At 47.9% G+C, this 14,946-nt stretch overlaps 1 protein-coding gene across 1 annotated transcript in view; it reads left to right on the forward strand.

Annotated features, from left to right (window-relative positions):
- Positions 1-14,946, forward strand: part of LOC144113756 (uncharacterized) — a 61,292-nt gene that overhangs the window by 39,569 nt on the left and 6,777 nt on the right. Inside the window, 8 exon segments of the mRNA XM_077647061.1 lie at positions 1,175-1,310; positions 1,976-2,142; positions 2,795-2,915; positions 4,893-5,491; positions 5,561-5,900; positions 8,395-8,549; positions 9,459-9,588; positions 9,943-10,082. Of these exon segments, the coding sequence (XP_077503187.1) occupies positions 1,175-1,310; positions 1,976-2,142; positions 2,795-2,915; positions 4,893-5,491; positions 5,561-5,900; positions 8,395-8,549; positions 9,459-9,588; positions 9,943-10,082 (1,788 nt within the window).

Below are 14,946 nucleotides of genomic sequence, written 5' to 3' on the forward strand. Positions count from 1 at the left end.
CTCTCTCGATCGTGCTCCGGGTGGATGTTTTGGGAAGTGGCGATATGTAGAGATTATTATTCACAGCAGTGGGAGGAGAGCGCGTGGCCGCGGTATGGCCGGGGAGGTTGATTCCGAGTCGCCGTAGGAGTATCTGACCTATTCCGGTATGTGAGAGCCTATGGTATTGACTTAAGAGGTGCACTTCTACGAGTTCTCCCAGCATTCGTTGTACACCCCTAGTTGAAGACGCTTCTGTGTGAGCGTTGATTTAGGGAGAAGGAGAGCAGTTTTGTAGGCCGTGCGGATGAGTCTATTGAGCTGCTCGGTCTCCGTGGGTGTGAGGTAGAGGTAAGGAATGCAGTAGGTGATTTCGCATAGTCAAAAGACCGGAATGAGGCGACGTGTGCTGCTGCCCTCATACCGCGATCCAGATTGGAAATACACTTAATCACGAATATCATAAAGAACCCCACTGCTATGCAATCATACACAAACAACCTAACACACAATAAGAAATTATACTCAGTAAAAGCAACGTGATACTAAAGCTTAGTTCCACAGAAACCAGGGCAAAATGCTTTTGAAGAGAGAGAGGAAGGCTTGAGTACGTTTACTCCGTTAATTTCTAACCCTTCTTACTGTTATTAGATAAAATGGATAAAATAATCTATGCTGCATCTGTATTGTACTTTTAAGTTGTTATCCAATCACAAAGACGTATGTAACATTGAATGCATGCATCCTTTACCGGTCCTGTTGTACGCGCGAATATAAAAAGTATTAGCAGCCGCAAGTTTCTTTCTGCAACAAAAGCTTGGTTTGAGTTAGCTTGTTCATGTTCCTTGAAAACATGGCTCTGAAAAGACAAGGATACACTGTTCTGTGTCCACTTTGTTACATACAAGCTTCCGTCCGTTTTTGACGAGAGGCAATCTCAAGGTTTCGCGCACATGTGAAGAGCCTAAGGAAAAGTAATAGCCTTTACCGTTACACGTTCTTGTTGCACTATCCTAAGCCGCGCAACCATATTCCAGCATATGAATACGCGATTCGCTTCAGCAATTATATAATCACTGATTACATGATCACGTATTGAGATAACACCTAGGCGTTGTCTCCGTCCCCTCGTGAGTCTTACCGTTAAGAAGAAATAGGCCAAGGCGGAATAATGATAAACTTTTCGATTTTTCAGCATGCAACGTGCACATGTACCACATCGACATGAAACGATGTGATCGAGGCATCATGGACGAAGTAGCATCGCTATACAACGTGACTGTGCGTCTCTCGCGCAGCGTGTCCAACGCTGCCAAGTCTAGCGCATGCATGTGAGTAGATGAATAGATGGCATTCTTAGTGTCGACAGGTGTGCGCCACCACACGCCCTGTTCAGGCTATCAGCCGCGGCAGAAGTCAGAGAAAAGTTTGGCTTATGGTTTATGGGGGTTTAACGTCCCAAAGCGACTCGGGCTATGAGGGACACCGTAGTGGAGGACTCCGGATAACTTCGACCACCTAGGGTTGTTTACCGTGCACTGGCATCGTACAGTACACGGGCCTCTAGCATTTCGCCCCCATGGAAATGCGACCGCCGCAGCCGGGACCGAACCCGCGTCTTTCGGGGCAGCAGCCGAGCACCATAACCACTCAGCCACAGCGGCGGTGTCAGGTAAAAGTGGCTTGAGTGAAGTCGGTTAGACCGCACTCGGGCCTTCTAAGGTGCCATATCAGAACCGGATGTTGCGCGCTATCCCGCACTACTGAAATAATGTGAAGAGTTAATTTCCTCCCGGAAGGATTTTTTTGGTCGGCATGAGCTGCTACTTCGGAAATAAACGTACAAAGTTAGCTGAATTCGTTTTAACCGCGCGCGCAGAAAAGCATGTCTGCCAATATGAAGGTGTGCCCCACTTTGAAATGCAGCATCGCATGCGTTTAAAAGGATGAAACGAAACTCTAAGCGCCGATTGTGGTTCTTCTCTTTTCTTTCAAGCGCCATTCGGGAATTTGAATCTTGCATAATGCAAGCTCAAATCAAGCACCACTGCATGGTCTTCGACGAGACGCACAACATTTCTGTGATGCGGAACCTGTTGGCAAGAGCATTTGACGTGAACTGCTCCGATACTGCTCCTGTTCCTATGAAGCAAGTGTATAGAAGTAAGTGACAGTCTAGCTGCTGAGTTACTTCCTTGAGTGAATCAAGTACATGGTGCTTATACGTCATTGAAAGCGAAGGTTCTCGGTAACGTTTAGAAATGAGCTTGTCGAGAGGTTTTTTTTTTGTGGTTGGGGGGGGGGGGGGGGGGGCATATTAGCGTCAGTGGCGGAGGACGGTGACAAATAAGTGGGACGTGCAAACTGATTAATTAAAATAATTAAAGCACTTAGCAATAACCATATCAGTTAGCAGTTCTTGAAAATTGATTTGCTGCTGTCAGCCTTTGGTTCCCACGAAGTACCAGCAAGCTGTAAGACTGAGTCGTGCGATATAGAGGTTTTAATTGCGGTAATGCTTTTCGGAGGTAAATCCGGTGCCCTAAATTACGTCGTTAATTTGTCACGTCATGGCGCTAGCGCCGGCCTGTTTTCCTGTCTAACTGCAATATTGAGCAGCCGGTCAAGCTTGTTACGCCATTTGGATTGACTGCCGTCCGTATGTCGGCATAAAATAGCATCTGTACTGTCGAGTAAGATTTGTTCTCTGCCACAACCTCGAAAGCCCTGCACGGAGGAAAACGCGCATGTACAATGTTAAAGAAAGCGATTGTATGAAGCACGGTTGATACATGCTGTGTGTATTTCATTTCAGGTTCCCGGCAATCGAAATGCAACAGCACCTTACTAGCGCGGCAGTACTCTTACTGTGCTGTCGGATTCTATGCAGAAGTGGAAGGACAACAGATAGGTGTTACCGACAAGGCCGTATGCCAGTACGAAACTTTTATTCTTCAAAAATCTACCTTGTAGTGGATAAACTTGATATAGAATGAAAGAGCAAGCAAAAGCTTTCTTTATTTCTTGCCTTTTCTTTCTTTCTTCATTTCTCTCTTCCTTTCTTTTTTTCTTTCTTTCTCTCTTTCTTTCCTTCTTTCTTTCTTTCTCTCTTTCCTTCTTTCTTCCTTCCTTTCTTCCTATTTCTTTCTTTCTTTCTTTCTTTCTTTCTTTCTTTCTTTCTTTCTTTCTTTCTTTCTTTCTTTCTTTCTTTCTTTCTTTCTTCTTTTCTTTCTTTCTTTCTTTCTTTCTTTCTTTCTTGCCGCGTTAGGACTACTCTCTCGGTTCAGCGGACATATACAGAATGTCCCACGTACCCTGAGGAAAACGTTGGAGAAGCAAAAACATATTGCGAGAATTAGGGCGCTTTGGCCGGCGAGTTAGGGACAAAAAATAATCTGCCAGGAAGGATTACTTCGTGGCTGGCTCGTGCTTTTCACTTCAACAATCGCGATAGCATTCTGTTCTAAAGCGCAAGTGTCAGCCAATAACACACCGCTCTAAAGAGCGGATAGGCGCCAGGCGTAGCTTTCACCGCAGCGCCAACAAATCTAGAGGCAGAGAACAGTTACGGCTGCGAAGCTCGGACGTGCCGTGGCAGCAACCAATAAATGATCGATGCCAAACGCAAGACGGTCGACGAAGGTTAATAAGAAATTAATATTACTGATCTCAAATGCGCGAAGAAAAAAGTTAGCTCGGTCTTTGAACAATAACCATAATAAATGAGCCGCTTCGTGGTACACTGTGGCTAGGGCGGGGGTTCGAATGAAAGGGGCATGGAAGACAGCCGACACTTGATCACAGCCTAGTGCTTGAGTGAGCCGAAAGTTCGAAAACCATCAGCACATTTTTAACTTCTGCCTACACAGTAATGCGCGGACGTCAGCCCCGCTAGACACGTTTGATTTATTCTGGGCGCTTTATTTCGCACATTAGTGCACAAATCCCACTGGTGTCGGCCTTCTATTTTTAGCGTCTCCTATCCAATCTGGCGAGTCCAAAAGTCTTCGCTGACGTCTGTTCTCCCCATGGCGAAGGCATACCATAGAGAATGGCTTGAACCAGTTACAACGTATTGAGTTCTGTGCGTCATATGCCTGCGTGTACCAGCAAATTGCGGGCTAACCCGGTGTTGCGTACGTTAAAGCTACCTGAATATGAGATGTCAGGTTCATACTAACGTGCACTATATTAATGGCCAATGCCGGTACCCTCTTCACTCAAAATATATGCCCGGCCTGCAGTTCTACGACCACATCATTAGAGATTCAGTCCTCCCTTCTTTAGGCTAACCTTTTGGTCTCGTAACCTTTTGGTTTTGGTTTAGCCAGTACTCGCACACTGATTCACAGCGAAACCGATCATAACTGGTAGATAAAGGACGAATGTTGCATGTGAATGGTTCTTGGAAGATGGTTTGCTTTCACTGTGCAAGGCAGGACTTCTTGGTTTTGCTGGATAACGCGCAGTTTGCCCTCATAGCTGCTCTTGCATTCATGAGAAGACGTTCCCAAGGTTTGTCTGTTCGCAGTGAGAGTAAAATGGTGCGAGAAATGCAGATTTAAGAAATGCTCGATTCGATCAGCATTTTTGCAGCCACCAAGCTGTGCATTATAGTGCTGTCGACAATGACCATGTTAGACAATGTGTGAGGGTACTTACATTTTAAGCGTTTACAATACAGAAACAATGCTTTAGCGATTTGCTATTAAAAAGTTTGTTTCCTGAGAAACACGGTGCTGACTTAAATTATGGTGCGCAAATTTTGTCGATGATTGTGTTGGTTAAGCAGTGCAAAGGAAATCCTTGAATTTGCAGTTGGCGCAGCAACAACAGTTCCGCCTTAGTTCATAATAAGCAGCAAAAACACCCACACCTCCAAAAGTTCAGATCGGTGTCTCTATTTATTTCAGTTTCGTTCAAGAGTTCATGAATTGTACAAAAGATGCTTACAAGGACGCTAACTGCGAAGGTGTCAACGTGGAAATCAAACCAACGACTGGCTTTTTCGACAATGTGCTACTGGCGAAGTATGCGCGAATGTGTGGGATCGAGAAGGACGTGACGCGGCCCACAACTCCCCAAGGTGGCACTTCGCCAACCGGAGGCGGCACAAATCCCATCGACGGCGATTGCCCGGCACCCAAACCAGGCTCTCCCTGTGGGCCATACGGACCAGGCGGACCTAAAGGCCCATGCGGACCGGGTGGTCCGTCATCGTCTTGCATCGCAGAACCGGGACAGCCCGGTGGTCCTGGGGGGCCAGGTGGTCCCGGGGGGCCCGGTGGTCCTGGGGGACCCGGTGGCCCCAGACCCGGTGAACCAGGATCTCCCGGAACGCCAGGAGGTCCAGGTGGCCCCGGAGGTCCTGGTGGGCCTGGAGGGCCAGGAGGTCCCGGTGGTCCGAAGCCAGGGGAACCTGGAGGATTTGGCGGTCCTGGAGGACCCGGAGGACCCGGAGGACCCGGGGGACCTGGAGGACCCGGCGGACCTGAGTGCATCTGTCCAACAAGTGAGCAACACTCAACGCTATTTTAGGGCTGTGCTAAGTTGTGGTGCTCCATATTCGCTTTCCTTACAGCACTATCTCCCTTGTTTACAACTCCAACGACGACAACGTCGACAACACCTCCACCAACGGCGGGGACAAAGCCTCCACCAGGTCCCACTCCTGAAGAGGAGACAGAAACAGACACACCTTGGACAAAAGGACCAACCCCTTCGACCACCACCACTACGGAGAAAACGTTTACTAGTACTACGCCTTCTGTAACGGGCGTCACTATGGAGACAACATGCATCAATATCAATACGTCCTTCCCGTACCCTAGCGACTGCAACAAGAAGGAACTTCTTCGGCGCTTCTTCACTTGTGGTATCACTTTCCAAACCAACCTGGAACTTCAAGAAGACACGTGCAAGTGAGCATAAGCTTCAGGCATTACTTTCGCTTTCGTGTGGTAAGAAAAGTGCTACGGTTTCTGCCTTATACCATAATAATTTATTTCTCTGAGCATAACTGTCTGAAGCGATAGCGACCGCAGACGATATTACCCCACGCGCATATCCGCTTAAGTGCCAACGTGGAGCATCTCTATCGCGATCAAGTCGTAGTGTCGTTTTAGTCAGTCAGTTTTTATTTGCAGCAAAATCGCATCTTCCTCCAGGTGGCAGAGACTAAAGGCATGCTTCCTGACGAGGTCTCTGCCCCCTAACAAAAGGAGCAGTCTTAGCAGTACATCACAGAACTGGTACAATGAATGACATCAATAAATATGAAAAGAGAAGCTGCGTTACAAACAGTACACGCATACATTCTATACAACATGGCTCTACTTAACCACTGTGGACGGTTTTGTTCTGTTTATTTTTAATCACATTGAAGATTCGCTCATATCACAAACACGTAAAAAAGAAATCAACATTGCCATAATGAAAAGGAAATATACATTTATCACAGTTACTTAATGTCTACGGAAAACAGAATTGCCCGCAGTTCACGTTTGAACGTTTTTCTGGGTAGGCAGAAAGCCAAAATAGAAGCACAGTTACTTATCATGTCTATTACCTGATATTCCAAATCTTGTTTTCCATGGTTTGTTCTGACTTTTTTATTTATGCGTTTGGGGTTACTGGTATCATACTGCGCCAAGACAAGTGTTTAAATACTGTGGAGTTTCTTTTTATACATTTGCTGCGCCAGTATACATAAATAGATGCAGGTAAATTTGCTGGTAAAACATCAAATCGGGGAAAAAGTGGTTGCGTTGACAAGAATCTAATATGGCCGGTGTGGTTCACACGAATTCGGAGGACACGTTTTTGCAGAAGTTGTAGCCTGAACAACCTGAATCACCTGAACAACCTTTTTTCGCATGTACTCAGTCTAGCTGACGCTTGTCGGCGTTGTAAAACTATGACTGGAGTCAGCGAATCAGTTCTCAAGGCTGTTCGGGCGTAAAACCGGTTCGGTACTGGCTCGCGGTGTCGCCAACGTCAGCACCTTACTAGACGGTTATTTCTCAAACGCGGTCGCCTCTATGGTGCGTGGCTGACCAGCGCCTTGGGCACTCTCCATTTTTCTGTCATGACTGCTGGTTACGAACCGGCACCTGGCGAGCATTCTGAAAATTAAGCACTCGATTTGCAGACGCCAGCTATCGCTCTTGCAGCGCGTTCGCATTTTAGACAACGCACGCATAGATTAGATAAAGAAAAGCTGGCCCTTTTCAAGTGGCACTGAGAGAAGCTGACTGATGGTGCAAATGCGTCCATAGTGTTCCCGTATTTATTTGCCTGATAATAGTCTTGCAGGCTATAATCTGTATGCCCTGTATTACGCTGCCGCCAAAACAAATGTAGTAGAGCCGTATAAAGTTGCAGTCATATAGTGGATTAAATTCCTTATTGTAATAACCTGACAATGCAATGCGAACTAAAGCCTTCCGCACTTAGAAAGTGGACGGCACGGGCAGATAATGGCTAGGTGCCATTCCAGCCAGCTATTTTTGTAGCAATACGCTTCCTGACATTTTGCTGAAACAGAACGTCATTTAATCAAAACGTGCCGATGCATGGAACTGCTGTGTCGGAAGCACTTTTTGTAACTGAACTTCACTCTGCATCTGTACTTCTGTAACGTAAAACATGAATGTAAGAACAGAATTCAAGAACATTAAAACAGTGTGCTTTATAGTAAATAAATAATTTTCAGTACCATCGAACCGTCAGTAGTTTCATTTTGTTAGTGCAGCTACTTGGCGCGAAGCTTTTTAGAGCACCCAGCAAGAACCCTAAACGATGATGTCAAGGGACACTGAGGATAAATTGAAATTTTCAAATATCGATTGGGTACCATGTTCTACTCAGAGACCATCCTCCCCGAAAACGAAGCTGTTAAAGGCTAGAAAAGAAAACAAACGAAATGCAGGTGTCGCCACCCCTAGCCGATTTCGCAACTAAAATGCACGCGTCGACACAGACACTTGGGTTCGAATCTTAGAGGATACCATTCACTTCAGAAAAGTTGCAACCCGGTATTTTCGACAAGGACGCCAGGAGCTTGAATCGACTGGCGGGGATACTTTAAACCTAAATTCTATTGCCAATAAATGCATCGCTTGCTGCCGGGAAAACGTCAACACAGCCAGAAAGTGCCGGAGAATAATTCTTTTACTGAGACCAATAAATGGATGGAGTCGCCATCAGTGTCCCTTTAACAGGTCCCGAAGTTCGCGGGAAATGGAATTATCCAAACGGTGCATACTCACTGTAGGCCATCTTTAAATGCATGGCGTATGGCTAGCAGGTGCCATTGGCCTTTTTGAAGTTACTGGCGACACAGCGGGATTGTACAGGAAGTGACCGGTCTGACCCCTCGAACGCAAATGATGGTGCTTTGTTGTCTCCTCTTAGGTGCTACTACAACTACAAGAAATGCTTCGACGAAGCACGGAAGGAGCTCAAGTGCCATGAAACCGACCAGACTAAGGACCCGCTTGTCATTACTGTCAACATCCTGTCGGAGTTAATGATCAACATTTATAGCGTCAAGTGCGAGCCGTCCATGAGTGAGCATCTTTACTTTTACTTTTTACATCTCCGCCGTGCGTCTTTAGCGCAAGCCACTGTCTGCCCATTTTTGACGAGCGATCAGCTTTGTCAGTTTGACCCTTAGTTTGCGGACGCCAGCTGTGGCTTTTTCAGTGATGCCTAGCTTAAACGAGACGAAGTGCAGTGGTGAGCGTGGCAAGCAAAAGGGTAAACGGCTGCCTTTCTCTTCGATGTATGCTTACGTTAAAAACGCCGAGAAGTTTACGCCAACATCTGCCACAGCTCGAAAAAGTCCCACAAAACCAGCTGGTCAAACTTTCTGCTACACAGTATGCGAGGCCCTAATGGATGGAAGCCACAGGTGGTGCCAGCTGATCAGGGAACAAATACATTTCCCAGCACTAAGACACGGTTGGGAGACGCACTGGCCGGTCAGGTGCTAGGATGGCATGCAAGCCACTGTCTGCCCATTTTTGACGAGCGATAAGCATTGGCAGTTTGACCCTTCGTTTGCGGACGCAGCGCTGCCTAGCTTAAGTATCCGAAGTGCGGTGGTGCTCCGCACATGAGTGATCAATCCCGTTGTCATTCCCAGCTACCATCTTGATGGCTGCGCAGTCGGTCTGGACTCGGGTGCTGGATAATAAGCAACCTATCACACACACAGAAAAAAAAGACCGAAAATGCAAAAACAAATTTTAATAAAACCCAGAAGTCCACTTTTTCTAAAGGAGAAAAAAAATCTAAAGGAAAGATGTGTACCATAGTTCGCGGAGATTTACAGCTGTATATTGTACCAGAACTCAACTTCTCAAAAAGTCTAATCGTCTAGCGCTCCTACAGTATGGCTGAAAATTCTAACTTCGGGCCTGCTGTGAGCGACAGTTTGAAGTATACGCTTTAACACTGCCGACGGCGCATTCCAGGTCCGCTAAACTTCGAGGAGTGTAACCAAGCAATGGCGCTGAAGAAGATCATGATGTGCTGTGTAACGTACTTCTCGCTTTCCGATGAGCACGCCAAATCGTCATGGTCCGGATCTGCCGACGTTTGCAGGTGAGTGCGAAGATGCTGCACGTCGTCAGCGTATGAAGCGAACGCGAGTTACAAGCTAAAAAAAAAAACGAGACGCAGACGAGAAAAAACCGACCGTGAAAAGCGATGCTATTTTGACAAGAAAGTCTTGTTCATGGCATTTGCGGCTCATTGTTCAGAACTTGCCCGCAGCTCATTGTGAGCAGTGGTAGCCAAAACGTCTATGTGTTATCAGCCTTCTGCTTAGGCTTAGTCGCCATGGTTGTTTATTTTGTTGACAGCTCCAGGCCAGTCCTTTAACCGTGGCTTTTAGGTTGTCCCCGAAACCGTTTTTTTTTTGCTACACTATTGACTGCGTGTGTCATTTCTTTTCAGCTACGCACAGGAGGTGCACAGATGCATCGCCATTGCTGAACACAAGACCAAGTGTGTCAACCACAGACTATTTGACCACGCTAGGGAATTCGTCAGGCACGCTACGAGCGACAAACGTCATCTGTGTTCTCTCAACATCTGTAAGTATATATGAGTTAAGCACACAGTGATGGCAGTCACCTTTTGACTCACATAACGGATCATTTCCATGTGATGTAGACTTATTTGGAAGGTTGAGCCATCGGCAGCTCGTGTTTCGTCCTGACTGTCACGAGTACCTTTGCTTGCCTCGTTTAGTTTCTGGTACTGGTTTCGGCGAAGTCCTGGCTATCTTTGAATGCATTGGGTACTGTTGGGATTCAGGTAGCGTGACTGGGCCGGAGAAGAGACGAGGACGATCGGAGGAAGAAAACTGGGAAAACTTTATACAAGGACAATTTACAGTATGTACAAGTACGGGCAATTGAGAGGGCTTCTCAGTAAAGAGAGATTCTTAAGAGTCGGGAGTCTCTGATACCTCTCAAGAAGGGGGCTCTCTTGGCATCAAGCCAGCAGCTCCTTAAATACTCATCGTATTCCCCAGATCCCTAGCTGGGGAATACAGTTCGAAGAATCATGTCCAATCACACCATGGCACTGATGGTACCACCCGCGGCAGGGCGGTCCTGATGCTTCTTCGCAGCTCGGTCGAGGGGAAGGGAACAGGACCCGGTCACGTTGTCGTCCCCGCGGCTTCCAGGTGGCCGCGCACGTGCGTCCGGAGGGCAGCTGCATGACACAGGAATGCTGGCTGTCTCCCCGCAGGTGTCGAAAGATCCTGCACTGGTGACCGGAACGAATACGCTTATGGTCGTCGCTGGCATTCCTGTTGAATACTATCATTGCTATGGGGACGCTATCGTCGCTGTTTCCGGCATTCCTGTTCGAACACGTGGGGATGCTATTGTTGTCGTTCCCTCTGGCAGTCCTGCAGTCACGTCTCTTCGCCGAATTCCACAGCAGGAAGGAAGCGCGATCACAACAGCACCCCCACCGCCAGATATTGCGCCCGGAAGATGAACTGCTGGCACGTAGCTCAGCTGACTGGGCGTGGCAGGAACCAGATGCTCTTTGGGAGTCTTCTGATGACCTTCAGTGCCGAAGCTCGGCATCGCTTCCCCTCGTCAGATGGCCGTTTTGGGAAATTCTCTGCAATGCTAGCCAAAGGGATCACAGACGTCAAACCACACCTGACAAAAGCACGTGCCCTCAGAACCCACTCATACCGCCAGACCAAAACTCAGGGCCAAAACTGCACTTAGCAAAAAACTTCAGCTAAAACTTGAAGAGATCAAATGTTTTGCCTGAATGAACACATGGTGTCTCTCGACGAGTAGTATTGACAGGGCACCTGTCCAAGGCGTGTGCTCCCGCTCGAGGCGCACTTGGATAGGGAAAAAATTCGCTAAATGTAATCAGGTTGGTGCTTGGAGGGCACGCGGTACGGGAATAGATGACTTGATTTGGCCGACGTGGCGTTCAGTTTTGCCCGTCCCAACGTCCCAATACCTCAGAGCAAGGTACGTTACACCACTCGCTCTTATTATCCTTGGCCGAAATAAGAAAACGTACTCCTAGGTATGTTACCTGATTATGAACAACATTACTGCAAAGAAAGTGGGAGATATGCGCTCTCCATTAGGAAAAGAAAATGAAATAAACCTCCAAACTACAAATTTGGGGGACATCCCCTTTTGTAAAATCTTTACTAGCTAAAAGGCTCGGCTTAGCCCGTCGGCATTTGTGTGGAGCGTGCCTTTCTTGTAGCGAACCTCGAAGCTGTGGTGCTGGAGTGCCAGGCTCCACCTCAGTAGACGACCATTTTTGGGCGACATAATGTGCAGCCAAGTCAAAGGGCAATGGTCCGTTTCTACTGTGAAACGGGGCCCGGAGACGTAGCATGCCAGTTTGTCTATCGCCCAAACGAGGCATGCGCATTCTTTTTCAGACATGCTATACGCCTCTTCCCGCGTGCTGAGCTTGCGGCTCAAGTAAAGGTCAGGCCGTGTGTGCCTGCCATCGCTTTCCTGGAAAAGAATAGCGCCTAACCCGTGGTCGCTGGCATCACATTGTATGATAAAGGGTTTCGAGAAATCTGGCGCTGCCAGTATTGGGCGCTCGCTTAGGGCCGTTTTCAGACTCTGAAATGCCTTCTCTTTCTTTTGGTCCCAAGAAAGATTGGCAGGCTCACTTTTTCTCAGCGCGTAGGTCAGGGGGCTGGCTAAATCAGAGTAGCCCTTTACGTAATACTGATAATAGCCTGCTAGGCCAAGAAAAGCCCGTAGTTCCGATTTTGTGGTTGGGCGACGGTACTCCACCACGGCAGCCACTTTAAGTTCTGCAGGTGTGCGTTGGCCTCGTCCAACCACGGGCCCAAGATAGTTCACTTCGGCGCACCCCATGTGGCATTTTCCCGCCCTTACCGTTAAACCAGCCTCAAGCAGTCGGCTCAACACAATACGCAGGTGTTCAATGTGCTCCTCCCATTTTTGTGAGAAAACGGCCACGTCGTCAAGGTAGGGGAGAGCGAAATCTGCAAGTCCCCGCAGCACCTGGTCCATTAACTTTGAAAAACAGTAGGGAGCATTTTTCAAGCCGAAGCTCAACATTACAGGGCGAAACGTGCACGCAGGGGACACGAATGCTGCGTACCTGCTGGCGCGCTCAGTGAGTGGCACCTGCCAGTAACCACGAGCTAAATCCAGTGTAGATATATATTCTGATTTAGCGACTGTTTCAACCCTCTCCTCGATGTTCGGAATGGGGTAGGTCTGGTCCACTGTGATTGAATTCAGTCTCCGGTAGTCCACGCAAGGTCTCGCATCCTTGCCTGGAACCTCTACAATAATGATTGGTGACGTATAGTCACTTTCACAGGGCACTATGACGCCAAGTTCGCACATACGGCGGATCTCCGTCTAAATGATTTCTTTTTTTCTTGGAGAGACACGGTACGGTTTGCTCCTGATTGTCTGTTCGCTGGAAAGCTGAATGTCGTGTTCGACGAGGGTTGTTTTTCCTTGCTTGTTTGAAAACACCGCCTCAAAGTCGCGGACGACGTTTTTCATGTCTCCTCGTTGATTTTCCTGCAAACGTGGCACTTTGTAGATTGAATTTAGCAGCTCATTCGCGGCCTGCTCGTCCTCATGTATGACATACGGTATGTCTGAGATCTCTTCCTCTGGCATGTTCAGCGCCATGTTAACCATAGCCTGACGCTGCACATAAGGCTTCATTAAATTACTGTGGATTATCCGATTGTGTTTGTTCCTAAATTTTACCTCATAGTTGGTGTCCGAAAGCTTGGACACAACCTTAGCTGGCCCTTCCCATTGCACCTCAAGCTTGTTCCTTTATGACGGACGTAGCAACATCACCTGGTCACCAAGTTGAAAGGTGCGCTTGCGTGCCGATTTGTCGTAGTACACTTTAGACAGTGAGTGCGTTGCTCTGACATTTGCTTCCACGAGGTCTCTGGTTTTCGCAAGTCTTTCCAGTAGTTTCAGGACGTATTCCACTACACAGGGATCCTCTCCGTAACCCTCCCATGACTCCCTTAGCATGCGCAACGGGGTCCTCAAGTCACGCCCATAGACTAGTTAAGCGGGGCTAAATCCTGTGCTTTCGTGGGGGACAGATCTCATTGCAAAGAGTGCTGCTGGAATGCAGCCTTCCCAATCTCTCTTATGCTCAAAACACAGAGACCTAAGTATCCGCTTTAGCACTGAGTGCATACTCTCGACTGCATTTGTCTGAGGGTGGTGAATGAAACTGCGAATTATTTTAATCCCACACCGTTCAAAGAACCTTGTCATCAAGCAGTTTGTGAACACGCTCCCGTTATCGCTTTATATCTCTGCAGGGAATCCCATGCGAGAGAAAATTGACAAAAGGGCGTCTACAACACATGCGGAACTTAGCTCCTTCAAGGGAATGGCCTCGGGAAATTTGGTTGCCACGCACAGTGAGGTCAGAATGTAGCGACAGCCAGAGTTGGATGCTGGCAGTGGGCCGACAGTATCTATTACAAGACGACGAAATGGCTCTGTAATTATGGGAACTAGTGTCATGGGTGCTTTCCATCTATCCGTCGACTTTCCGACCTGCTGGCAGGTGTCGCAAGATCTAACAAGCTGTTCCACATCTTTCCAGCAGCGAGGCCAGTAATATTCGAGGGCTAATCTAGCTTTTGTTTTCTTTATGCCCAGGTGGCCCGCCCATGCTTTTCTGTGTGCGAGCTCTAGAAGCTGCCGCCGGTACTTCTCAGGCACTAGGAGTGGCTCATATGCGCGTCCCTTTGAGTCGCAGTATTTCCGGTACTGAAGGCCTGATTTGTCATGAAAGCTGATGTTCTTTCTGGCGACTCCCTCGCTCACCTTATTGCTTAGAGCTCTTAACGATGGGTCGTTTTTCTGCTCTGCAATGAGTGAGATTTCCTATCAACCTTAGTCAACTCCTCCCAACAAGTCGAAGCAGGTGTTAACGTCGAACCCTTCGCGTTGGTTCCTGTTGCCACATTCTCTATGCGGAATCGGCAGTTCCTTGGATTTCATGAGCTACCGCTTGTTCGGGAACACCTTCATGGTCATGCTCATGCGGTTTAGACGCATCAGTTTTTCTGCAAGGATCCCCCGGCTGGTCGGGAGAGTGGTTCGGTGCCTGCTCATTTATCGGAGCGCAGTCGAGTTTCTTTGCGAGCTTTCGCGTTCGATAACGTGTTAGCGCCATGCAAACCAAGCCCGAGGTAAAAGAGAGACCTTTCTCTTTCAGCAGCTGCTCGGATTTGTTCGAAAACAGGTAGGGCAAGTGTGTCGGCAAGTTTGCGCTAACTGCCGCTTCTGTGTCTAGCCTGCCAAAAGTCCCCTCTAGGGTCACCTTCGCTATAGGCAAGCATGCACTCTGTTCTTCGGCGACCTGCTTAATCCAGGCGCATTCGCCGGTGTAGTCCGTCGAGGAAACACAGGG

This window comes from Amblyomma americanum, chromosome 1, assembly GCF_052857255.1.
Source record: "Amblyomma americanum isolate KBUSLIRL-KWMA chromosome 1, ASM5285725v1, whole genome shotgun sequence".
In the NCBI taxonomy this organism is placed as follows: Eukaryota; Metazoa; Arthropoda; class Arachnida; order Ixodida; family Ixodidae; genus Amblyomma; species Amblyomma americanum.